Source organism: Tachyglossus aculeatus, chromosome 10 (assembly GCF_015852505.1).
Source record: "Tachyglossus aculeatus isolate mTacAcu1 chromosome 10, mTacAcu1.pri, whole genome shotgun sequence".
Taxonomy (NCBI): domain Eukaryota; kingdom Metazoa; phylum Chordata; class Mammalia; order Monotremata; family Tachyglossidae; genus Tachyglossus; species Tachyglossus aculeatus.
The window spans coordinates 50,382,315-50,408,284 of record NC_052075.1 but is presented as its reverse complement, the minus strand read 5'-3'; the positions used below and the strand labels follow the sequence as shown (position 1 = coordinate 50,408,284).

At 54.0% G+C, this 25,970-nt stretch overlaps 2 protein-coding genes and 1 non-coding gene across 4 annotated transcripts; 1 reads left to right on the top strand and 2 right to left on the bottom strand.

Annotated features, from left to right (window-relative positions):
- Positions 1-2,308: 2,308 nt before the first annotated feature.
- Positions 2,309-10,560, bottom strand: MBOAT7 (membrane bound O-acyltransferase domain containing 7). Of its 2 annotated transcripts, none has more exons than XM_038752444.1 (9): positions 10,526-10,560; positions 8,845-8,924; positions 8,516-8,645; positions 7,081-7,207; positions 4,430-4,589; positions 4,264-4,348; positions 3,725-4,085; positions 3,353-3,529; positions 2,309-3,231 (listed from the first exon to the last, which is right to left on the bottom strand). In XM_038752444.1, the coding sequence occupies exons 2-9, from the start codon at positions 8,918-8,920 to the stop codon at positions 2,707-2,709; spliced, it is 1,641 nt and encodes a 546-aa protein (XP_038608372.1). In that variant the 5' UTR covers positions 8,921-8,924; positions 10,526-10,560; the 3' UTR covers positions 2,309-2,706. The 2 variants fall into 2 exon arrangements, with proteins under 2 accessions (XP_038608372.1, XP_038608373.1); XM_038752445.1 differs by having other exon boundaries at positions 2,761-3,231; positions 4,264-4,303; positions 4,470-4,589.
- A 2,084-nt stretch (positions 10,561-12,644) lies between these two features.
- TSEN34 (tRNA splicing endonuclease subunit 34) lies at positions 12,645-22,961 on the top strand. Its single transcript, XM_038753032.1, has 3 exons — positions 12,645-12,905; positions 17,744-18,215; positions 22,508-22,961. The coding sequence occupies exons 1-3, from the start codon at positions 12,645-12,647 to the stop codon at positions 22,693-22,695; spliced, it is 921 nt and encodes a 306-aa protein (XP_038608960.1). The 3' UTR covers positions 22,696-22,961.
- TRNAI-AAU lies at positions 15,350-15,423 on the bottom strand. Its single transcript has one exon. It is a non-coding gene; the product is annotated as a tRNA-Ile (tRNA).
- Positions 22,962-25,970: the final 3,009 nt, after the last annotated feature.

The following is a 25,970-nucleotide window of genomic DNA, read 5'->3' as shown; positions in this document are numbered from 1 at the left end:
TGGTTTTGTTGCCTGTCTCCCCCTTCTAGACTGTGAGCCCGCTGTTAGGTAGGGACCGTCTCTAGACGTTGCCAACTTGGACTTCCCAAGCGCTTAGTACAGTGCTCTGCACACAGTAAGCGCTCAAGAAATATGACTGAATGAATGAATAGAACAGTGCTTTGCACATAGTAAGCGCTTAATAAATGCCATTATTATTATTATTATTATTATTATTATTATTATTACTACTACTACAGCACGGGCCTTGGAGTCAGAAGGTCATGGATTCTAATCCCGGCTCCGCCACTTGTCTGCTGTGTGACCTTGGGCAAGTCACTTCACTTCCCCGGGCCTCAGTTACTTCATCTGTAAAATGGGGATTGAGACGGTGAGCCCCACGTGGGACAGGGGACTGTGTCCAACCCGATTTGCTTGTCTCCACCCCAGGGCTTAGTACAGTGCCTGGTACATAATAATAATAATAATAATAATAATAATAATAGCATTTATTAAGCGCTTACTATGTGCAAAGCACTGTTCTAAGCACTGGGGAGGTTACAAGGTGACCAGGTTGTCCCACGGGGGGCTCACAGTCTTTAATCCCCATTTGACAGATGAGGGAACTGAGGCCCAGAGAAGTGAGGTGACTTGCCCCAAGTCACACAGCTGATAATTGGCAGAGCCGGGATTTGAACCCGTGACCTCTGACTCCAAAGCCCGGGCTCTTTCCACTGAGCCACGCTGCTTCTCTTAGCCACGCTTCTTCTCTGCTTCTCCGGTTCATTTTGAACCAGAGTCCGAGGGCCACTGGAGCCCTCCAGGGAAGGCCGCGCCAGCCTCGGCCCAGCCCCTCTCAGGGGCTGATGGAAGTCCGCAAGAAATAAAACCACCACCCGGGCCAACTGGGGACTCCGGAGGCTCACACACCAACATCCATAACCAATATCCACATCCACAACAACCATGCACCGACATCCTTAAACCAAGAGTTTAAGGCCCTTCAAGGCCCTACTGAGAGCTCACCTCCTCCAGGAGGCCTTCCCAGACTGAGCCCCTTCCTTCCTCTCCCCCTCGTCCCCCTCTCCATCACCCCATCTTACCTCCCTCCCTTCCCCACAGCACCTGTATGTATGTATATATGTTTGTACATGTTTTTTTTTTACTCTATTTATTTATTTATTTATTTCTACATATCTATTCTATTTTATTTTGTTAGTATGTTTGGTTTTGTTCTCTGTCTCCCCCTTTTAGACTGTGAGCCCACTGTTGGGTAGGGACTGTCTCTATATGTTGCTAATTTGTACTTCCCAAGCGCTTAGTACAGTGCTCTGCACATAGTAAGCGCTCAATAAATACGATTGATGATGATGATGACGATGTCTGTACATATTTATTACTCTATTTATTTATTTTACTTGTACACATCTATTCTATTTATTTTATTTTGTTAGTATGTTTGGTTTTGTTCTCTGTCTCCCCCTTTTAGACTGTGAGCCCACTGCTGGGTAGGGACTGTCTCTATATGTTACCAACTTGGACTTCCCAAGCGCTTAGTCCAGTGCTCTGCACACAGTAAGCGCTCAATAAATACGATTGATGATGATGATGATGATGAAGGATAGTGCAGGGGGACTGACTTTGAAATCTCTTCAGCCAACCAGGCGCTACCAGCGTCCTTTTGGAAGAGGAAAGGGCATTATAAAGGAGTTAGCTTCAAGTCAACTTCATGCATTGATCCCTCCTCAGTCCTTCTTGTCCCCTCTTTAGGAATTAAAGGGTAGGACTGACACTTTTTAGTTCCTTTGCCACTCACTTTTAAGAAGGAAACGCAGTAAGCAATTCTGTATGCCATACGCCGAAGGAAAGCATTTGACCGCCAGGTTCTTTGAGAAAAACATTCTCGAATAGTCTTATTCTGTTCCTCCAGCTGTTTTGTGTGTTACTAGATAACACTGCGACTTCTTTCTTCATTCAAGCGCTTAGCACAGTGCTCTGCACACAGTAAGCGCTCAAATACGATTGAATGAACTCTCCCCATCCCCTTCTCTCCCTGCCTCCCCTTTCCCTCCTCCTTCCTCTCCTCCCACCACTACACTCCTACTCTTTACCCCTTCTGTCCCCTCTCCCTTCCTCCTCCTCCTCCTCCTCACTGCAACACCCGTCTCCATGTTTTATTTTGTTGTCCGTCTCCCCCTTCTAGACTGTGAGCCCGTTGTTGGGTAGGGACCGTCACTATATGTTGCCGACTTGTACTTCCCAAGCACTTAGTACAGTGCTCTGCACACAGTCAGCGCTCAATAAATACGATTGAATGAACACGCACGGATAGGTCGGCACTAGGCTCTTTATTGGGAAAAACACTGTTCAGAGTAATAAAAAAAAAAAAGCCTCCATTTCCTCTCCCCTATCTCTTCTTCTCCCTGGCCAGTCACCCTGACCCCCGCCAATTGTGACGGGCTCCACCCGCCCCCGCTCCTTGCCCCTCTCCTCCCGGGACGGGGGCATCCGGCCCCGGATCGGGGGGGGGGGGGTGGGGATGGGGAAGAGTTCGGGTTTGAGGGGGCCTAGGTCACCCCGGAGTGGGGATCATACAGCCCTGGGAGCGGGGAAGGAGGGAGAAGCGGAGGAGAGGGAGCCGTGGCCACCAGGGTCCGGCCCTCCCTTCCTCTAGAGGCCTTCAGGGAGCAGGCTCCCGGTCCCCTCTCCCGCCCCGGGAAGAGGGGATCAAATCCCAGGAGGCTGTGGGGCTCCCGCTGCCTCCACTGCGTGGGGGTCCCGCCCCAGGAGCTGACGGGAGTCGCAGTCCCGAGGAGGCGGGACGCCTCGGCCGTCTCCCGGGGGACGGGGAGGGCTGGCAGGAGGCGGCCCCGGGCCCCTCACTCTTCGTGGGACTTTTCCGGGGGCGGGGGGCGGTTTCCCCGGCGGCCCGGCCCCCCGCCCAGGGCCAGCCCCAGGCCCAGCAGGGCCAGGGCCAGCAGGTGGATGCAGAAGCCCACGGAGGCCCAGTAGCGCACCGTGGCCCCCAGGGACAGCAGCACGAAGCCCATGCACATGTAGTCGTAGGCCCGCATCTTCAGGAACCAGTGCACCCAATCCCAGCCCCGCCGGGCCCCGGGCCCCAGCCGGGCCCGCAGCCCGGACTCCAGGGTCCCCTCCGCCGCCAGGCACAGCGGGATGGTCAGGAAGCTCAGGTAGTAGCCGGGGTGGATGCCGTGCCAGTAGGCGCTGAGCAGCATGGTCCACGCGCTCCTGCGGGGGAAGGCCCAGCGGCTCTCCTCCCACCCACGGGCCGCGCTTCCCCCGCCCTCTCCCAAGCGCTCAGGACAGTGCTCTGCACACAGTCTAAGCGCTCGATCGACCCCGCCCTCACCGCAGCACGTAGGAGCGGGCCGGAGCGCTCTTGTAGATGTACTGGGCCAGCCACCACTGCACCGTCATGTTCCAGTAGCGCATCCCGTCCCGCACGCGGACGCAGAAGTCGGTGCCGTGGCAGTTGATGTTCCGGATCGTCTCGTAGTCGTACTCCACGGCCCCGGCCTGCTCCGGACTGAGGAGGGGAGGTTGGGAATGCAGGGGGGGCGGCTCGGATGGGACCGCCACCCCGGGGGTCCAGAGGCCCCCGTCCCTCCCCGTCCCCGGGGGCCGCCCCGGCTGGAGCCCCGCGACCCCGCGGTAGCCGGGGTGGGGGGGAGACGCTCCCCGAGGGCGGCCCCCTGCCCGCATCGAGCCCCCGGCCCCTGACCTGTCGGGGGGAGGGCATTCGACGGTCGGGCCGCCCCCGGCCCTGGCCTTGGCCCCAACGGGGTAGGCCCCGAAGCCGGCCGCGATGCAGCCGCACTCGGCCACGATCCAGGCCACGTAGAAGCGCATGCGGAAGGTGAAGAAGACGGGGGTCATGTAGAAGAGCCGGAAGGCGAAGGAGCGGCCGTAGAAGGCCTCCTCCCGCACGTAGTCCAGGGGGAAGAAGTGGGACGACAGGAGGAAGAGGAGGCCGAAGAGCGGGGCCAGCCGGGCCCGCTGCAGCAGGGGCTGCCAGGTGGGCACGGAGCCCGCGTGAGGCTGCCACAGCCAGTCCTGGTACGTGCGGTACCGGTAGAAGGGGCCTGGGAGAAGGGACGGACCGGGACGGGGGACGGAAAGAGAGACAGACACGTTGGCGGTAATAGTGATCACTCTGGGGATCGTTCGGCCGAGCACCGTGTTAAGCGCTGGGGTGGATTGGAGCTAATCGGGCCCACCCCTGCTCCTGTCCCGCCACTCCCCCGGCCCCCTTCCCCTCACCTGTCATGATGCCCACGTAGCAGTAGCTGTAGCTCAGGATCTCGGGCAGCGTGGGCACCCCGAGCAGCAGCCCCACGGCCGGCGTCTTGGCAAAGGCCCGGATTCGAGCTAATCGGGCCCACCCCCCGCTCCTGTCCCGCCACTCCCCCGGCCCCCTCCCCCTCACCTGTCATGATGCCCACGTAGCAGTAGCTGTAGCTCAGGATCTCGGGCAGCGTGGGCACCCCCAGCAGCAGCCCCACGGCCGGCGTCTTGGCAAAGGCCCCCGTGACCTCCTCCCGCCGGGCCCGGTTGAATTCCTGCACCTCACTGGCTAGGCTGACCAGCTGGGGACGAAGGGAGGGCACGGAGTGGGCATGCCTTCCTGAAGGCATACGGGCCTTCAGGCCTGTCCTGATACGGGCCTGTCCTGAAGTGGTTACATGTTCAGGCCAAGGGAAGCTTGTCGGCTCACGCGTGCCTTCCTGCTAGACTCGCGGGCTAATAGGGGAGACCACGGGGTGAATCGGGGAGCCAGTCTGCTCTGGAAAAACACAGCTCCTCTTAGAGGCCCTCCCTGACTAAGCCCTCATTTCCTCTTCTCCCACTTCCTTCTGCATCACTCATGCATTTAGGATTTTCATCCTTTATTCACCCCTCTCTCAGCACCAGAGCACTTAGTACGTATACATATATATGTATATGTATGCATACGTTCTATTTATTGTACATATCCAATATATTACAGTTGGGTAGGGACTGTCTCTATGTGATGCCAATTTGTACTTCCCAAGCGCTTAGTACAGTGCTCTGCACATAGTAAGCGCTCAATAAATACGATTGATTGATTGATTGATTGATTACAGTCCATATCCTCCTCTTGACTGTAAGATCCTTGTGGGCCGGGAATGTGCCTATCAATGTTGTTGTTGTTGTTCCCCTTCCTTCCTCTCCCCCTCGTCCCCCTCTCCATCCCCCCCCATCTTACCTCCTTCCCTTCCCCACAGCACCTGTATATATGTATATATGTTTGTACATATTTATTACTCTATTTATTCATTTATTTATTTTACTTGTACATATCTATTCTATTTATTTTATTTTGTTAGTATGTTTGGTTTTGTTCTCTGTCTCCCCCTTTTAGACTGTGATCCCACTGTTGGGTAGGGACTGTCTCTATATGTTGCCAATTTGTACTTCCCAAGTGCTTAGTACAGTGCTCTGCACACAGTAAGCGCTCAATAAATACGATTGATGATGGTGATGCCTGTCTCGCCAGCTAGACCGGAAGCTCCTCGAGGGCAGGAGAGGTGTCTTCTAATGGAACCGTTCATTCCACCAACCCTATTTAATCAATCAATCGTATTTATTGAGCGCTTACTGTGTGCAGAGCACTGGACTAAGCGCTTGGGAAGCTGGCAACATATAGAGACGGTCCCTACCCGACTGTGGGCTCACAGTCTAGAAGGGGGGAGTACTGAGCACTGTGTGCAGAACACTGTACTAAGCGCTTGGGACAGTACAATATAAACAAAAACCGGACACGTTCCCTGCCCACAACGAGCTTATGGCTCAGTGGAAAGAGCAGGGGCTTGGGAGTCAGAGGTCACGGGTTCTAATCCCGGCTCCGCCACATGTCTGCTGCGTGACCTTGGGCATGTCGCTTCACTTCTCTGAGCCTCAGTTACCTCATCTGTAAAATGGGGATTAAGACCGTGAGCCCCCCGTGGGACTACCTGATCACCTTGTATTCCCCCCCAGCGCTTAGCACATAGTAAGTGCTTAGCAAATACCATCGTTATTATTATTATTATTGTTCTGCCCCGAGTGCTTAGTACGTTGCTCTGCACCCAGTAGGCGCTCAACAAGTACCACGGAGTGATTGGGGTTGGCGGTGGGGGGGGGGGGGTGAAGGACCCTCCACAAACACCAGAGAAGCAGCGTGGCTCAGTGGGAAGAGCATGGGATTTGGAGTCAGAGGTCATGGGTTCAAATCCCGGCTCTGCCAATTGTCAGCTGGGTGACTTTGGGCAAATCACTTCACTTCTCTGGGCCTCAGCGACCTCATCTGTAAAATGAGGATTAAGACTGTGAGCCCCCCGTGGGACAACCTGATCACCTTGTAACCTCCCCAGTGCTTAGCACATAGTAAGCGCTTAATAAATGCCATTATTAAACACCTCAATCCCCTCAGGGATCCTGGATTCCACCACCGCCCCGGGGCTGTCGTGCCTCCAAACCCTACTGTAGACTCCCGAGTGCTTCGCCCAGTGCTTGGCACATAGGAAGTGCTCACTAAATAACACCCATTGACCCGATTCAACTCCCACCAGCTCCTGAGGCAGAAGACCCGCGAGGGAGAGAAGCAGGCTGCCCCAAGAGCTGACGGGACCTGCCATTCTGCCTCGCAAGGAGGCTGGAAGGGGATCATCATCATCATCAATCGTATTTATTGAGCGCTTACTGTGTGCAGAGCACTGTACTAAGCGCTTGGGAAGTCCAAGTTGGCAACATCTAGAGACGGTCCCTACCCAGCAGCGGGCTCACAGTCTAAAAGGGGGAGACAGAGAACAAAACCAAACATCCTAACAAAATAAAATAAATAAAATAGATGTGTACAAGTAAAATAGAGTAATAAATATGTATAAAATATATATACAGGTGCTGTGGGGAAGGGAAGGAGGTAAGATGAGGGGGATGGAGGGGAGACGAGGGGGAGAGGAAGGAAGGGGCTCAGTCTGGGAAGGCCTCCTGGAGGAGGTGAGCTCTCAGCAGGGCCTTGAAGGGATCAGGGGGAAGGAGATTGGGGGGAAGGAGAAAGAACGGGGGGCGTCTGACCTTGAGCGTGAGCAGCAGCTGAATGGCGTTGGTGAAAGGCGTGGGGGCCGGCAGGCCGAAGGCCGTGACCGTGCGGAAGAACAGCAGATAAGAAAACGTCCAGCCCAAGGCCAGGAAGTGGCAGGACCTGGAGGAGGCCGTGGGACGTTCGTTTCTCAGCGGCCACGGGCCATCCGCCCACCCTCCCTCATCATCATCATCATCATCATCAATCGTATTTATTGAGCGCTTACTGTGTGCAGAGCACTGTACTAAGCGCTTGGGAAGTCCAAGTTGGCAACATATAGAGACAGTCCCTACCCAACAATGGGCTCACAGTCTAAACAGTGGGCTCCCCTCTCTCACTCCCTTCCTTTAGAGAAGCAGCGTGGCTCAGCGGAAAGAGCCCGGGCCTTGGAGTCAGGGGTCACGGGTTCAAATCCCGGCTCGGCCGCTGGTCAGCTGGGTGACTTTGGGCAAGTCACTTCACTTCTCTGGGCCTCAGTTACGTCATCTGTAAAATCTGTGAGCCCCACGTGGGACAACCTGATCACCTTGTATCCCCCCAGTGCTTAGAACAGCGCTTGGCACATGGTAAACGCTTAACAAATATTATTATTATTATCATCATCATCATCAATCGTATTTATTGAGTGCTTACTGTGTGCAGAGCACTGTACTAAGCGCTTGGGAAGTACAAGTTGGCAACATAGAGAGATGGTCCCTACCCAACAGTGGGCTCCCCTCTCTCACTCCCTTCCTTTAGAGAAGCAGTGCGGCTCAGTGGAAAGAGCCCGGGCTTTGGAGTCAGGGGTCACGGGTTCAAATCCCGGCTCTGCCGCTGGTCAGCTGGGTGACTTTGGGCAAGTCACTTCACTTCTCTGGGCCTCAGTTACCTCATCTGTAAAATCTGTGAGCCCCACGTGGGACAACCTGATCACCTTGTATCCCCCCAGTGCTTAGAACAGCGCTTGGCACATAGTAAGCGCTTAACAAATATTATTATTATCATCATCATCATCAATCGTATTTATTGAGCGCTTACTGTGTGCAGAGCACTGTACTAAGCTCTTGGGAAGTACAAGTTGGCAACATAGAGAGACGGTCCCTACCCAACAGTGGGCTCCCCCCCTCACTCCCTTCCTTCAGAGAAGCAGCGCGGCTCACCGGAAAGAGCCCGGGCTTTGGAGTCAGGGGTCACGGGTTCAAATCCCGGCTCTGCCGCTTGTCAGCTGGGTGACTTTGGGCCAGTCACTTCACTTCTCTGGGCCTCAGTTCCCTCATCTGTCCCATGTGGGACAACCCGATCACCTTGTATCCCCCCAGTGCTCAGAACAGCGCTTGGCACATAGTAAGCGCTTAACAAATATTATTATTATTATTATTATCCCTCCACTCCCCTCCTGCCCCAGCCCCCTTAGCCCGAGAAGGACGACCGATGGGGCCGGGATCTCACCTGGGCTGGGCCTTCATGATGCCCCATGTCACCAGGATGGTGACCAAGGAGTGCAGGACGTGAGGGCCACAGGTCAGCAATGTCAAGCCCAGCCCGACGGCCGCCGCACCCACCTGCTTCACCCGGGGGACTGAAGGAGGAGGAGGAGGAGGAGAAGGGGAAGGAAGAAGAACAGATAAAAAGAAGTTTCCGCACTGGGCCAGGAAGTGGCCAAGGTTAGGAGGGGAGGGAGGGGCAGGAGAGTCCGCCTTCCTCTTATCATCACCCTCTGAAGCCCCCCACGGTCGAAGGCGACACCCCTCCGAGAGGCTCCGGGACAGGTCACTCACCTGCTGTCTTGAAGGCAAAGCCGGTGGGGATGGCGGCCAGGAGCACGGCCAGATAGGTCCACTCGTCGGGAGCCATCGCTCTGCAGCAGAGAGAGAGGAGCTGATAAACCCAACCGCCCGGCCTCTCCCCCCAAGGACATAGGGGTCCCCCGCCTCCAGCCCCGCTCCCCGGCCGCAGCTGGTTGCGGCACCCCCAGCTTCAGGGGAGGGGACGCGGGAGGGGGTGGGAGAGGAAAGGGGGGCAAGAGGAGGAGAGAAGAGGGGGCTGACACCACACCCTTTTTGGATGCCTTCTCCTTCCAACCCCTCTCCAGCGTCCCCCAAATCTCGATGCCCCGCACCCCCTCCCCTCTCCAAGGTCCCCCAAACCTCGACCCCTCACCCCCCCTCCTCTCTCCAAGGTCCCCCAAACCTCGACCCCTCACCCCCCCCTCCTCTCTCCAGGGTCCCCCAAACCTCGACCCCTCAAACCCCCTCCTCTCTCCAGGGTCCCCCAAACCTCGAAGCCCCTCCCTTTTCCAGCATCCCATAAACCTTGATGCCCCGCACCCCCTCCCCTCTCCAGAGTCCCCCAAACGTCGATGCCCCGCACCCCCTCCCCTCTCCAGGGTCGCCCAAACCTCGACACTTCACACCCCCTCCCCTCTCCAGGGTCCCCCAAACCTCGAAGCCCCTCCCTTTTCCAGCGTCCCCTAAACCTCGATGCCCCACACCCCCTCCCCTCTCCAGAGTCCCCCAAACCTCAATGCCCCACACCCCCTCCCTTTTTCAGGGTCCCCCAAACCTCGAAGCCCCGCACCCCCTCCCCGTCCATCGTCCCCCAAACCTCGACATCCCACGCCCCCTCCCCACTCCAGGGTCCCCCAAACCTCGAAGCCCCACACCCCCTCCCCTCTCGAGGGTGCCCCAAACCTCGACATCCCACATCCCCTCCCCTCTCCAGGGTCCCCCAAACCTCGACACCTCACACCCCCCCTCCCCACTCCAGGATCCTCCAAACCTCGATGCCCCGCACCCCCTCCTCTCTCCAGAGTCCCCCAAACCTCAATGCCCCGCACCCCCTCCCTTTTCCAGGGTCCCCCAAACCTCGAAGCCCCGCACCCCCTCCCCTGTCCAGCGCCCCCCAAACCTCGAAGCCCCGCACCCCCGCCCCTCTCCAGAGTCCCCCAAACCTCAATGCCCCGCACCCCCTCCCTTTTCCAGGGTCCCCCAAACCTCGATGCCCCGCATGCCCTCCCCTGTCCAGAGTCCCCCAAACCTCGACATCCCACGCCCCCTCCCCACTCCAGGGTCCCCCAAACCTCGAAGCCCGGCACCCCCTCCCCTCTCCAGGGTCCCCCAAACCTCGACACATCACACCCCCTCCCCTCTCGAGGGTCCCCCAAAGCTCGACATCCCACATCCCCTCCCCTCTCCAGGGTCCCCCAAACCTCGACACCTCACGCCCCCTCCCCTCTCCAGGGTCCCCCAAACCGCGACATCCCAGGCCCCCTCCCCTGTCCAGGGTCCCCCAAACCTCGACACCTCACCCCCCCCCCCCATGCAGGGTCCCCCCAACCTCGACATCCCAGGCCCCCCTCTCCTCTCCAGGGTCCCCCAAACCTCGAAGCCCCGCACCCCCTCCCCACTCCAGGGTCCCCCCAACCTCGACCCCCACCCCTCCGTCCCCTGGCCGTCCCACCTCTCGGGCCGCAGGGGCCCCGGCACCGGGCCCTCCCCTCCCCTCCCCTCCCCTCCGCCCCCCCAAACCGATCTTCCTCTTCCGGCCCCGCCCCCTCCCCGCTCCCGGAAGCAACGGCGTGGGGAAGGGGGCAGGGCTTCGTCATCATCATCATCATAATGTCATTTATTAAGCGCTTACTACGTGCAAAGCACTGCTCTGAGCGCTGGAGAGGTTACAAGGTGATCCGGTTGCGCCACGGGGGGGCGCTCACGGTCTTCATCCCCATTTGACAGATGAGGAAACTGAGGCCCGGAGAATCATCATCATCAATTGTATTTATTGAGCGCTTACTATGTGCAGAGCACTGTACTAAGCGCTTGGGAAGTACAAATTGGGCAACATATAGAGACAGTCCCTACCCAACAGTGGGATAATAGTAATAATAATGTTGGTATTTGTTCAGCGCTTACTCTGTGCAAAGCACCGTTCTAATCGCCGGGGTAGGTACAAGGTGATCAGGCGGTCCCACGAGGGGCGCCCAGTCATCATCCCCATTTGACAGATGAGGGAACTGAGGCCCAGAGAAGCGAAGTGGCTTGCCCGACGTCACCCAGCTGACAAGCGGCGGAGCCGGGATTTGAACCCACGACCTCTGACTCCAAAGCCCGGGCTCTCTCCACTGAGCCACGTGAAGGGACTTGCCCAAAGTCACCCAGCTGACGATTGGCGGAGCCGGGATTTGAACCCATGACCTCTGACTCAATCAATCAATCGTATTTATTGAGCGCTTACTGTGCGCAGAGCGCTGGACTAAGCGCTTGGGAAGTCCAAGTTGGCAACATCTAGAGACGGTCCCTCCCCAACAGCGGGCTCACAGTCTAGAAGGGGGAGACGGACAACAAAACAAAACATATTAACAAAATAAAATAAATAGAATAGATATGTACAAGTAAAATAAATAAATAGAGTAATAAATAGGTACAAACATTTATACATAGATACTCCCAAGCCCAGCCTCTTCCCAGCGAGCCACGCGGCTTCCCACGCTGCTTGATGACGGACAGGCGGGGAGGAAGGCGCGCTCCCGCGGAGGGGGCGGGGCGCTGGGAGAGAGGCGCGCTCCCGCGGAGGGGGCGGAGCTTGGGGAAAGGGGCGTGGCCTCCTTGGAGCCTGAGCGGGAGGGCGCGGCGCTGGGATTGGGGCAAGCACGCGTACGGGGGCGGGGCTTGGGGAGAAGGGCGTGGCCTCCCGGGAGCCCGTGGGGCGCGCACGCGCGGAGGGGCGGGGGTGGGGGAAAGGGGCGTGGCATCCGGTAGCCGTCGCGGGAAGGCGGGGCGCGCACGCGCGAAGGGGCGGGGATAGGGAAAGGGGCGGGGCCTCCGAGAGCCGTCGCGGGAGGGCGGGGCGCTGGGATTGGGGCACGCACGCGCGGAGGGGCGGGGCTCGGGTTAAAGGGGCGTGGTCGTGCGGGAGCCTCCGCGGGTGGGCGGGGCTCTGGGACGGGGACGCGAACACGCGGAGGGGCGAGGGTGGGGGCAGAAAGGGGCGTGGCCTCCGGGAGCCTTGGCGGGAGCGTGGGGCGTGCACGCGCAGTGGGGCGGGGGTTTGGGGAGAAAGGCGTGGCCTCTGTGACCCGTGGCAGGAGAACGGGGCGCGCACGCGCGGAGGGGCGGTGTTTGGGGGAGGGGCTTAGCCTCCGGGATCCATCGCGGGAGGTGGGGCTTGAGGGAAAGGGGCGTGGCGTCCGGGAGCCGTGCCGGGAAGGTGGGGCGTGCACGCGTAGCGGGGCGGGGCTTGTGAAAGGGGGCGTGGCCTCCGGGAGACGTGACGGGAGGGCTGGGCGCGCACGCGCAGCGGGGCGGGGCTTGGTGGGGAGGGGCGTGGCCTCCGGGAACCGCGGCGGGAGGGCTGGCCGCGCACGCGCAGTGGGGCGGGGCTTGGCGGAAAGGGGCATGGCATCCGAGAGCCTTGATGGGCGGGGCTTGAGGGGAAAGGGGCGTGGCCTCCGGGGGCCGTGGCGCGCACGCGCTGAGGGGCGGGGCTTGGGGAAAGAGGCGTGGCCGCGCGGGAGCGTCGTCTCTCGCGCAGCAGGCCCTGAGGCGGCGGTGGTCGTGCGGTGCGGGGCGGTGCGATGGCGATGGTGGTGGTGGAAGTGTGTCACGGGCGTGCGCTGGTGTGGGGGCCGGAGGCCGCGCGAGCGGCGCGGGAGCGGCTGTGGGTGTGCGGGCGGCCCGTGGGCGGGGGCGGGGGCGGGGCCGGGGGCGGGGGCGTCCCGTCCCGGGCCGCGGGCCGCCTGCCCCTGCTGCTGCTGCCCGAGGAGGCCCGCCTCATGGCCGACATCGGCGCCGCGCGGCTCGTCCGCGCGAGGCACCGCCAGGACCCGGCGACGGACCCCGAGGTCAGAAACACGCGGACCCGCAAATATCACCATAACAACCAGAACGATCATAACGGCATGCAGTCATTCATTCATTCAACTTGGACATCCCAACACAGACCCCAAAATAACAATAACGGCATTCATTCATTCATTCATTCAACTTGGACTTCCCAACACAGACCCCAAAATAACAATAACAATAATGGCATTCATTCATTCAACTTGGACATCCCAACACAGCCCCCAAAATAACAATAACAATAATGGCATTCATTCATTCATTCATTCAACTTGGACTTCCCAACACAGCCCCCAAAATAACAACAACGGCATTCATTCGTTCATTCATTCATTCATTCAACTTGGACTTCTCAACACAGCCCTCGAAATAACAATAACGGCATTCATTCATTCATTCAACTTGGACTTCCCAACACAGCCCCCCAAATAACAATAACAGTAATGGCATTCATTCATTCAACTTGGACTTCCCAACACAGCCCCCGAAATAACAATAATGGCATTCATTCATTCGTTCAACTTGGACTTCCCAACACAGCCCCCAAAATAACAATAATGACATTCATTCATTCATTCAACTTGGACTTCCCAACACAGCCCCCAAAATAACAATAACAATAATGGCATTCGTTCATTCATTCAACTTGGACTTCCCAACACAGCCCCCAAAATAACAATAACGGCATTCATTCATTCAACTTGTACTTCCCAAGCACTTCGTATGGTGCTCTGCACACGGTACTATCCGTTCTATTTATTTTATTTTGTTAGTGTGTTTTGTTTTGTTCTCTGTCTCCCCCTTTTAGACTGTGAGCCCACTGTTGGGTAGGAACCGTCTCTAGATGTTGCCAACTTGTACTTCCCAAGCGCTTAGTACAGTGCTCTGCACACAGTAAGCGCTCAATAAATACGATTGATTGATAGTAAGCGCTCAATAAATACGATTGATTCATTCATTCATTCAATCGTATTTATCGAGCACTTCTAGACTGTGAGCCCACTGTTGGGTCGGGACCGTCTCTATATGTTGCCAACTTGGACTTCCCAAGCGCCTAGTACAGTGCTCTGCACATAGTAAGTGCTCAGTAAATACGATTGATTGATTCATTCAAACAACAATAATAAGAATGGCATTCATTCATTCAACTTGTACTTCCCAAGCACTTTGTACAGTGCTCTGCACACAGTAAGCGCTCAGTAAATACGATTGATTGATTCATTCATTCAATCATATTAATTGAGCGCTTCTAGACTGTGAGCCCACTGTTGGGTCGGGACCGTCTCTCTATGTTGCCAAGACTTCCCAAGCGCTTAGTACAGTGCTCTGCACACAGGAAGCGCTCAATAAATACGATTGATTGATTACTGCGTGCAGAGCACTGAGAAGTGCCCAGAGGCCCAGAGAAGTGAAATGACTTGCCCAAGGTCATAGCAGATGAGTGGCCAAAGGGGGATTAGAGCCCATGACCTTCTGACTCCCTTCCTCCCTTCAAGGCCCTTCTGAGAGCTCACCTCCTCCAGGAGGCCTTCCCAGACTGAGCCCCTTCCTTCCTCTCCCCCTCGTCCCCCTCTCCATCCCCCCATCTTACCTCCTTCCCTTCCCCACAGCACCTGTAGATATGTTTGTACATATTTATTACTCTGTTTATTTATTTATTTATTTTGCCTGTACATATCTATTCTATTTTATTTTGTTAGTATGTTTGGTTTTGTTCTCTGTCTCCCCCTTTTAGACTGTGAGACCACTGTTGGGTAGGCACTGTCTCTATATGTTGCCAACTTGTACTTCCCAAGCGCTTAGTACAGTGCTCTGCACACAGTAAGCGCTCAATAAATACGATTGTTGATGATGATCCGTGCTGCTTCTCATAATCCCACCTCCACCAGTTGTCTGCTGTGAGACCTTGGGCAAGTCACTTCTCTGGGCCTCAGTTCCCTCATCTGGAAAATGGGGATGAAGACTGTGAGCCCCACGTGGGACAACCTGATCACCTTGTATCCCTCCAGCCTTAGAACAGTGCCTGGCACATAGTAAGCGCTTAACAAATACCATCGTCATTATTATTATTATTACAAGCAAATCGGGTTGGACCTGGTCCCTACCCCACGTGGGGCTCACAGCCTCCATCCCCATTTTACGGGTGAGGGAACCGAGGCACAGAGAATAATCAATCAATCAATCATATTTATTGAGCACTTACTGGGTGCAGAGCACTGTGCTAAGCGCTTGGGAAGGACAAGTTGGCAACATATAGAGACGGTCCATACCCAACAGTGGACTCAAAGTCTAGAAGGGGGAGAAGAAAACCAAACATATTAACAAAATAAAATAAATAGAATAGATATGTACAAGTAAAATAAATAAGTAGAGTAATAAATACGTACAAACATATATACAGGTGCTGTGGGGAAGGGAAGGAGGTAAGGCGGGGGGACATAGCTGGCCCGTTCGGGGATCAAACCCGTGGCCCTGGCGTTATTAGCACCATGCTCTAACCAACTGAGCTAACCGGTCAATAATCAATCAATCAATTGTATTTATTGAGCGCTTACTGTGTGCACAGCAGTGGACTAAGGGTTTGGGAAGAACAAGTTGGCAACATATAGAGACAGTCCCTACCCAACAGTGGGCTCACAGTCTAGAAGGGGGAGACAGAGAACAAAGCCAAACATATTAACAAAATAAAATAAATAGAATAGATATGGACAAGTTAAATAAATAAATAGAGTAATAAATATGTACAAACTTATATGCATATATACAAGTGCTGTGGGGAAGGGAAGGAGGTAAGATGGGGGGATGGAGAGGGGGATGAGGGGGAGAGGAAGGAGGGGGCTGAGTGTGGGAAGGCCTCCTGGAGGAGGGGAGCTCTCAGCAGGGCCTTGAAGGGAGGAAGAGAGCTAGCTTGGCGGATGGGCAGAGGGATTGGGGGCATTCCAGGCCCGGGGGAGGACGTGGGCCGGGGGTCGACGGCGGGACAGGCGAGAACAAGGCATGGTGAGGAGATTAGCGGCGGAGGAGCGGAGGGTGCGGGCTGGGCTGGAGAAGGAGCCCAGAAGGAACTGTGCCTCAGTTCCTTCATCTGTAAAATGGGCATTAAGACTGTGAGCCCCACGTGGGGCAACCTGATTACCTTGTATCTACCCCAGTGCTTAGAACAGTGTTTGGCACATAGCAAGTGCTTAACAAATATCATTATCAAGTGCTTAATACAGTGCTTTGCACATAGTAAGCGCTTAACAAATGCCATTATTATTATCTGCTGTGTGACCTCGGGCCAGCCACTGCACTTCTCTGTGCCTCAGTTCCCTCATCTGTAAAATGGGGATTGACTGTGAGCCCCACATGGGGCATCCTGATTACCTTGTATCTACCCCAGCGCTTAGAACAGTGCTTGGCACGTAGTAAGTGCTTAACTAATAGCATTATCAGGCACTTAGGACAGTGCTCTGCACACAGTAAGCGCTCAATAAATACAGTTGAATGAAATACGATTGACTGAGTGAATGAGAGGTGAGAGCGGGGAGCATGGCCAGGTGAGAAGAGAAGCAGCGTGGCTCAGTGGAAAGAGCCCGGGCTTTGGAGTCAGAGGTCATGGGTTCAAATCCCAGCTCCGCCAATTGTCAGCTGTGTAACTTTGGGCAAGTCACTTAACTTTTCTGGGCCTCGGTTCCCTCATCTGTAAAATGGGGATGAAGACTGTGAGCCCCCCGTGGGACAACCTGATCACCTTGTATCTGCCCCCCCCCAATCAATCAATCGTATTTATTGAGCGCTTACTGTGTGCAGAGCACTGTACTAAGCACTTGGGAAGTACAAGTTGGCAACATCTAGAGACAGTCCCTACCCAACAGTGGGCTCACAGTCTAGAAGGGGGAGACAGACAACAAAACAAAACACATTAACAAAATAAAATGAATAGAATATCATCATCAGCATCAATCGTATTTATTGAGCGCTTACTATGTGCAGAGCACTGTACTAAGCTCTTGGGAAGTACAAATTGGCAACATACAGAGACAGTCCCTACCCAATGTAGAATAGATATGTACAAGTAAAATAAATGAATAAATAGAGCAATAAATAGGTACAAACGGGAAGGGTCAGGCTGAGGCCGGGACCCCTCTCCATCCCACCCGCCACCATCTCGTTCCCCTCCTCCCTCACCATCATCATCATCATCATCAATCGTATTTATTGAGCGCTTACTGTGTGCAGAGCACTGGACTAAGTGCTTGGGAAGTCCAAGCTGGTAGCATATAGAGACAGTCCCTCCCCAGCAGTGGGCTCACAGTCTAAAAGGGGGAGACAGAGGGTCTCACAGTCTTCCTCCCCATTTTACAGATGAGGAAACTGAGGCCCAGAGTAGTGAAATGGCTCGCCCAAGGTCACAGCAGATGAGTGGCCAAAGGGGGATTAGAACCCATGACCTTCTGACTCCCAAGCCTGTGCTCTATCCATGCTGCTTCTCATAATCCCGCCCCCGCCGTTCGTCTGCTGTGAGACCCTGGGCAAGTCACTTCTCTGGGCCTCAGCTCCCTCATCTGGAAAATGGGGATAAAGATATTTGGTTATGCTAACAAAATAAAATAAATAGGATAGATATGTACAAGTAGAATAAATAGAGTAATAAATATGCACAAACATATATACATATATAAACATATACGCATATATAGGCTGTGTATAGGTGTATATATCCATATATATACACCAGCTCTTAGAACAGTGCTTTGCACATAGTAAATGCCATTATTATTATTATTATTATTAAGAGGGTGGGGGGCAGGACCGGGGACTCCGGCTGAACCCCCCACCATGTATTCCCCCCCAGGCTGTGGCGGCCTACCTACAGGCGCAGGAGGAGAGCTTCCGGGAGCAGCAGGCGCTGGCCCTGGCGGAGCGGAGGTCCCGGCTGCAGGGCTTGGCCCAGAAGATCGCCCAAGGCCGGGCCCGGAAGAGACAGAGGCAGCGGGAGGAGGCCATGGACCAGTCGGGACCGGCGGCCGAGGTGATGGAGGCTGAGGAGGAAGAGGAGGAGGTGGTGGTGGTGGTCGGTGAGCCCTCCACGGAGCGCCCCTCGACCCCACCGCTGCCCCGGACGGCCATGCTGCTGCAGCTGCCCACCGCCCGGCCCCGGCCCCGCCGCGCCCCGCTGCTGGACTGGCGCGTCCCTTCCCCGGACTGGCCCCACGCCGGCCGCCCTTCCCACGAGCTCCGGTACCGCGTCTACCGCGACCTGTGGCAACGTGGCTACTTCCTCACGGCCGGGGGCAAGTTCGGCGGCGACTTCCTCGTCTACCCCGGTGAGTCGCGTCGGTCGCTGGATGTATGGAGCGCTTCCTAGGTTCTGAGCACTGTGCCAAGCGTTTAAGACCGTGAGCTCAATCAATCAATCAGTCGTATTTATTGAGCGCTTACTGTGTGCAGAGCACTGTACTAAGCGCTTGGGAAGTACAAGTTGGCAACATATAGAGACAGTCCCTACCCAGCAGTGGGCTCAGAGTCTAAAAGGGGGAGACAGAGAACAAAACCAAACATACTAACAAAATAAAATAAATAGAAGAGATATGGACAGGTAAAATAAATAAATAAATAGAGTAATAAGTAGGTACAAACATATATACATATATACAGGTGCTGTGGGGAAGGGAAGGAGGTAAGATGGGGGATGGAGAGGGGGACGAGGGGGAGAGGAAGGAAGGGGCTCAGTCTGGGAAAGCTCGTCGTGGATAGGGAATGGGTCTGTTGTAAAATAATAATAATAATGATGGCATTTATTAAGCGCTTACTATGTGCAACGTACTGTTCTAAGCGCTGGGGAGGTTACAGAGTGATCTGGTTGTCCCATTGTGTGTGTGTGGGGGGGTCTCACAGTCTTAATCCCCATTTTACAGATGAAAGAACTGAGGCCCAGAGAAGTTAATCAATCAATCGTATTTATTGAGCGCTTACTGTGTGCAGAGCACTGTACTAAGCGCTTGGGAAGTACAAGTTGGCAACATATAGAGGCGGTCCCTACCCAACAGTGGGCTCACAGTCTGGAAGATGACTTGCACAGAGGCACACAGCTGACATCATCATCATCATCATCATCAATCGTATTTATTGAGCGCTTACTGTGTGCAGAGCACTGGACTAAGCACTTGGGAAGTACAAGTTGGCAACATATAGAGACAGTCCCTACTCAGCAGGGGGCTCACAGTCTAAAAGGGGGAGACAGAGAACAAAACCAAACATACTAACAAAATAAAATTAATAGAATAGATATGTACAGGTAAAATAAATAAATAAATATGTACAAACATATATACATATATACATGTGCTGTGGGGAAGGGAAGGAGGTAAGATGGGGGGATGGAGAGGGGGACGAGGGGGAGAGGAAGGAAGGGGCTCAGTCTGGGAAAGCTCGTCGTGGATAGGGAATGGGTCTGTTGTAAAATAATAATAATGATGGCATTTATTAAGCGCTTACTATGTGCAAAGTACTGTTCTAAGCGCTGGGGAGGTTACAGAGTGATCCGGTTGTCCCACAGAGGGGGGGCTCACAGTCTTAATCCCCATTTTACGGATGAGAGAACTGGGGCCCAGAGAAGTTAATCAATCAGTCGTATTTATTGAGCGCTTACTGTGTGCAGAGCACTGCACTAAGCGCTTGGGAAGTACAAGTTGGCAACATATAGAGACGGTCCCTACCCAACAGTGGGCTCACAGTCTAGAAGATGACTTGCCCAGAGTCACACAGCTGACAGTTGGCGGAGCCGAGGTTTGAACCCACGACCTCTGACTCCAAAGCTGTTGTACTGTCCCAAGTGCTTAGTACAGTGCTTTGCACACAGTAAGCGTTCAATAAGTACGACTGAATGAATGCTTGAGAAGTACAAGTCGGCCACAGGTAGAGACGGTCCCTAGCCAACAATGGGCTCGCAGTCTAGAAGGGGGAGACAGACAACAAAACAAAATATGTAGGCAGGCGTCAAAACCGTCAGAACAAATAGAATCGTAACTATGTGCGCATCATTAACAAAATAAATACAATAGTAAATATGTACAAGTAAAATAAATAGAGTAATACGCTTACTGGGTGCAGAACACTGTACTAAGTGTTATTCTGATGGCACATGTCCACTTGTCCCCTCCTTCCTCTCCCCCTCCCCCCACCTTACCTCCTTCCCCTCCCCACAGCACCTGTATATATGTATATATGTTTGTACGTATTTATTACTCTCTTTTATTTGTACATATTTATTCTATTTATTTTATTTTGTTAATATGTTTGGTTTTGTTGTCTGTCTCCCCCTTCTAGACTGTGAGCCCGCTGTTGGGTTGGGCCCGTCTCTAGATGTTGCCAACTTGTACTTCCCAAGCGCTTAGTACAGTGCACACAGTAAGCGCTCAATAAATACGATTGAATGAATGAGTGAATGTTTTGTTTTGTTGTCTGTCTCCCCCCCTAGACTGTGAGCCCGCTGTTGGGTAGGGACCGGCTCTAGATGTTGCCAACTTGTACTTCCCAAGCGCTTAGTCCAGTGCTCCGCACACAATAAGCGCTCAGTAAATACGATTGAATGAATGAAGGAGTGAAAAGTGTTTAGGAGAGTACAACACCACAGACACATTCCCTGCTCTAATTCATTCATTCATTCAATCGTATTTATTGAGCGCTTCCTGTGTGCAGAGCACTGGACTAAGCGCTTGGGAAGTACAAATTGGCATCATGCGGAGGCGGTCCCTACCCAACAACGGGCTAGAAGAGGGAGACATTCATTCATTCAATCGTATTTATGGAAACTTACAGTCTAGAGGAAGAGACAGACAGTATAAATAAATTACGGATATGGACATAAGCGCCGTGGGGGCCGAGGGCGGTGAATAAAGGGAGAAAGTCAAGGTGACGCAGAAGGGAGTGGGAGAAAAGGAAATGGGGGTTTAGTTAGGGAAGACCTTGGAGAAGATGTGCCTTCAGTAAGGCTTTGAAGATGGGGAAACTAATTTTTTGTTGGACATGACGAGGGGCAGGATGTGGGCAGGAGGTCATCATCATCATCATCAATCATATTTATTGAGCGCTTACTATGTGCAGAGCACTGTACTAAGCACTTGGGAAGTACAAATTGGCAACACATAGAGACAGTCCCTACCCAACAGTGGGCTCACAGTCTAAAAGGGGGAGACAGAGAACAAAACCAAACATACCAACAAAATAAAATAAATAGGATAGATATGTACAAGTAAAATAAATAAATAAATAGAGTAATAAATATGTACAACCATATATCCATATATACAGGTGCTGTGGAGAAGGGAAGGAGGTAAGATGGGGGGATGGAGACGGGGACGAGGGTCGGCGGCGAGATGGAGGTACGGTGAGGTGGTTGGCATTAAGGAGCAAAGTACGCGGGCTGGGTTGGAGTCAGGGAGTAGCCAAGTGAGGTGAGAAGCAGCGTGGCTCAGTGGAAAGAGCCCAGGCTTGGGAGTCAGAGGTCATGGGTTCAAATCCCGGCTCCGCCAGCCGTCAGCCGTGTGACTTTGGGCAACCCACTTCACTTCTCTGTGCCTCAGTGACCTCATCTGTCAAATGGGGATGAAGACTGTGAGCCCCCTGTGGGGCAACCGGATCACCTTGTATCTCCCCCAGCCCTTAGAACGGTGCTTCGCACACAGTAAGCGCTTAACAAATGCCGTCGTTAAGGTGGGTGGGGGCGAGGCGATTGAGTACTTTGAAGCCGACTGAGAGGCCTTTTGGAGTTTCTCAGGGGGCAGAGGCAGAATCAGTCAATCAATCGTATTTATTGAGCGCTTACTGTGTGCAAGCCGTGTGCTGTGTCCCCCTTCTAGACTGTGAGCCCACTGTTGGGTAGGGACCGTCTCTATGTGTGGCCAACTTGGACTTCCCAAGCGCTTAGTACAGTGCTGTGCACACAGTAAGCGCTCAGTAAATACGATTGATTGATTGATTGCAAGCTGTACTGTGTACAGGATAACTTGACCTGCCTTTGGAGTTTCTCAGGGGGCAGAGGCAGAATCAATCAATCAGTCGTATTGAGCGCTTACTGTGTGCAAGCCGTGTGCTGTGTCCCCCTTCTAGCTGTGAGCCCACTGTTGGGTAGGGACTGTCTCTATGTGTTGCCAACTTGGACTTCCCAAGCGCTTAGTACAGTGCTGTGCACACAGTAAGCGCTCAATAAATACGATTGATTGATTGATTGCAAGCTGTACTATGTACAGGATAACTTGACCTGCCTTCTCCCTCCCACTCATCTCCCCCGGACCCCAGGCCGCCGCCATCACCGCCCTTAATAATAATAATAATAATGGCATGTATTAAGCGCTTACTATGTGCAAAGCACTGTTCTAAGCGCTGGGGAGTTTACAAGGCGATCAGGTTGTCCCATGGGGGGCTCACAGTCTTCATCCCCATTTTCCATATGAGGGAACTGAGGCCCAGCGAAGTGACGTGACTCGCCCAAAGTCACCCAGCTGACAGTTGGCGGAGCCGGGATTTGAACCCGTGACCTCTGACTGCAAAGCCCGGGCTCTTTCCAGGGAGCCACGCCGCTTCTCTAAGCACGCCGCCCTTCTTTGCTTCTCCTCAGGCGACCCCCTGCGCTTCCACGCTCACTTTGTCGCCCTGTGCTGGCAGCCCGAGGAGCCCCTTCCGCTCCGGGACCTGGTCTCCGCCGGACGCTTGGGCACCAACGTCCGCAAGACCGTGCTGCTCTGCTCGGCCCGCCCCGACGGCTCCGTCTGCTACACCTCGCTGGAGTGGGCCGGGCTGGCCTGACCCCGGCTCGGGGGTCCGGGACCATGACCCCGGGGCCTTTCTCTCCGTTCCCGGGCTGGGGAATAAAGGGGCAGGGGAGAGTTTGCCACGGGCCGGGCGGTTAGGGGCTCCTTCTCCCCCTACCCCGCTCCATTCCGGGCTCGGACGACAGTCCCCTTTAGGCCCTGCCTGCGGTCCGTGTTGGAGAGCCGGGAGAGCTCAAGAGAGAAGCAGTGAGGCCTGGTGGAAAGAGCAAGGGCCTGGGCGACAAAAGACCCGGGTTCTAATCATCATCAATCGTATTTATTGAGCGCTTACTATGTGCAGAGCACTGCACTAAGCTCTTGGGAAGTACAAATTGGCAACATATAGAGACAGTCCCTACCCAAAAGTGGGCTCACAGTCTAAAAGGGATCCCAGGTCTGCTGCAGACCACTTTGCCTCAGTTAGTTACATCATCTGTAAAGTGGGGGTTAAGACCGAGAGCCCCATGTGGAACAGAGATCATGTCCAACCCGATTATCTGTTATCTACCTCAGCACTTAGTACAGTGCCTGGCATGTAGTGCTTAAAAATTGCCATTTAAAAACAACCCAAAAACCGTAGTTGCTTTTGGCATTTGGCTTTCCCTCGAATCCCAGCCCAAACTTTGGTCCTCCTCCTCCTCATCATCATCATCAATTGTATTTATTGAGCGCTTACTATGTGCAGAGCACTGTACTAAGCGCTTGGGAAGTACAAATTGGCAACGTACAGAGACGGTCCCTACCCAACAGTGGGCTCACAGTCTAAAAGGGATCCCAGCTCCTCCCCAGGTCTGCTGCAGACCACTTTGCCTCAGTTAGTTACAGCATCTGTAAAATGGGGGGTTAAGACCGAGAGCCCCGTGTGGAACAGAGATCGTGTCCAACCCGATTATCTGTTATCTACCTCAGCACTCAGTACGGTGCCTGGCGTGTAGCAAGTGCTTAAAAATTGCCATTTAAAAACAACCCAAAAACCGTGGTTGCTTTTGGCATTTGGCTTTCCCTCGAATCCCAGCCCAAACTTTGGTCCTCCTCCTCATCATCATCAATCGTATTTATTGAGCGCTTACTGTGTGCAGAGCACTGTACTAAGCGCTTGGGAAGTACAAATTGGCAACGTAGAGAGACAGTCCCTACCCAACAGTGGGCTTACAGTCTAATAGGGGGAGACTCATCCCCTCCAATGGGCAGAGCTCAGAGGGGGAGACCGGCCCCCCAAGACCCAAGCCTAGTCGGGTCAGACTAGATTCAAAAGGGCGTCGTCCCCACCACCCCCCAACCCAATCCCTCTCCCTTCCTCACTCAGTTTAACCGCTCCTGGCCGTGAAACTGTGACTCCCCCAAATGGCTGCTACGGCCTGATCGTAGCTTCTCCACGAGTAGCGGTCGTAGCAGGATTTGCTGAGCAAAGCCCTGTGCTGATAATAGTAATAATGACATTTATTAAGCGCTTACTATGTGCAAAGCACTGTTCTAAGCGCTGGGGAGGTTACAAGGTGATCAGGTTGTCCCACAGGGGGCCCACAGTCTTAATCCCTTAGTACAGCGCTCTGCACACAGTAAGCGCTCAATAAATACAATTGAATGAATCCCTGTTTTACAGATGAGATAACTGAGGCCCAGAGAAGTTAAGGGACTTGCCCAAAGTCACACAGCTGACATGGCAGAGTCGGGATTCGAACCCATGTCCTCTGACTCCAAAGCCCGGGCTCTTTCCACTGAGCCACGCCGCTGTGCTGATAATGAGCGGAGCACGGGAGTTGATCCGAGGTCATTCAGTCGGGCACAGCCCCTGGCCCAAGTGGCGTTCATATTCCAAAGCGGGAGGAAGCTCTGGAAACAATTGCCCAGATGAGAAAAACACACCATCCCTGGCCTTGCGGGGCCTCACGACTTAAAAATCAGGCGGGAGATGGTTTGGTGCTGACAGGATAGGAAAGGTGCCGTAATATAAATAAAAGGCAACATAAATGTACAGTGGGGCCAATAAGTCGAGTGGCAAAGTGGGCTAGGTGGGATCAACTCGAGGGGAAGGGACTGCCACCCAGCAGCTGGGTAGCTGTGGCTGTGATCTGCCAGAGTTGAGGGGCACATTAGGCTAATGGGTTTGATTTAAAAAAAAAGGCCCCCCCCAACATGCAGTAGCACCCCATCTCGGCACTTCAGTGCAGCAGTGAATCTGTTGATAATAATAATAATGATAATTGCATTTTATTAAGCGCTTACTGTGTGCAAGGCACTGTTCTAAGCGCTGGGGAGGTTACAAGGTGATCAGGTTGTCCCACAGGGGGCCCACAGTCTTAATCCCCATTTTACAGATGAGGTAACAGCCCCAGAGAAGTTAAGGGACTTGCCCAAAGTCACACAGCTGACAATTGGCAGAGTTGGGATTCGAACCCATGTCCTCTGACTCCAAAGTCCGTGCTCTTTTCACTGAGCCACGCTGCTTATCTGATGGCCATCATGCTGGGTGGACACTTGAGTACGTATCTTTTATTTCTATCAATGTCTTTCTCCCCCTCTAGACTGCAGGCTCGCTGTGGGCAGGGAATGTGTCCGTTGTACTCTCCCAAGTGCTTACTACAGCGTTCTGCACATAGCGCTCAATAAATGTGATTAACTGACTTGAGGAGGTTACAGGGGCCCGACTCCTTTCGGTCCGTTGGCGTCGACTAGCAGACCCAAAATGCCCAACACACAGGAGCTAAAAGCGAAAGAAAAGTTATTGGAGTCTCCCGTTAGGCTGGTTTGTCCCTGAGAAGCCGCACAAAGGAATGGATTTCAGTGACTGCGGTTGGCACGATCATCCCTGGCCTCTCGTCCCTGCCAGCCACATTCCCGATTCCCGGTGGGTATCGTCGGGAGGGGTGGGTGTGTCACATTGCCGGGCCTGGAATGCCCTCCCATCCATCAAGCTAGCTCTCTTCCTCCCTTCAAGGCCCTACTGAGAGCTCACCTCCTCCAGGAGGCCTTCCCACACTCAGCCCCTTCCTTCCTCTCCCCCTCGTCCTCCCTCCATCCCCCCCATCTTACCTCCTTCCCTTCCCCACAGCACCTGTATATATGTATATATGTTTTATACATATTTATTACTCTATTTTACTTGTACACATCTATTTTATTTTATTTTGTTAGTATGTTTGGTTTTGTTCTCTGTCTCCCCCTTTTAGACTGTGAGCCCACTGTTGGGTAGGGACTGTCTCTAGATGTTGCCAACTTGGACTTCCCAAGCGCTTAGTACAGTGCTCTGCACATAGTAAGCGCTCAATA

Excerpts from the sequence above, each read along its gene's own strand:
- MBOAT7 (XM_038752444.1), bottom strand. The coding sequence starts at position 8,920 with ATGGCTCCCGACGAGTGGACCTATCTGGCCGTGCTCCTGGCCGCCATC. Across the intron at positions 7,208-8,515 it reads ATCATGAAGGCCCAGCCCAG|GTCCTGCCACTTCCTGGCCT; the intron begins GTGAGATCCCGG and ends GGCCTCCTCCAG. Across the intron at positions 4,349-4,429 it reads CTACGTGGGCATCATGACAG|ACGCCGGCCGTGGGGCTGCT; the intron begins GTGAGGGGGAGG and ends GCCTTTGCCAAG.
- TSEN34 (XM_038753032.1), top strand. The coding sequence starts at position 12,645 with ATGGTGGTGGTGGAAGTGTGTCACGGGCGTGCGCTGGTGTGGGGGCCG. Across the intron at positions 12,906-17,743 it reads ACCCGGCGACGGACCCCGAG|GCTGTGGCGGCCTACCTACA; the intron begins GTCAGAAACACG and ends ATTCCCCCCCAG. Across the intron at positions 18,216-22,507 it reads CGACTTCCTCGTCTACCCCG|GCGACCCCCTGCGCTTCCAC; the intron begins GTGAGTCGCGTC and ends GCTTCTCCTCAG.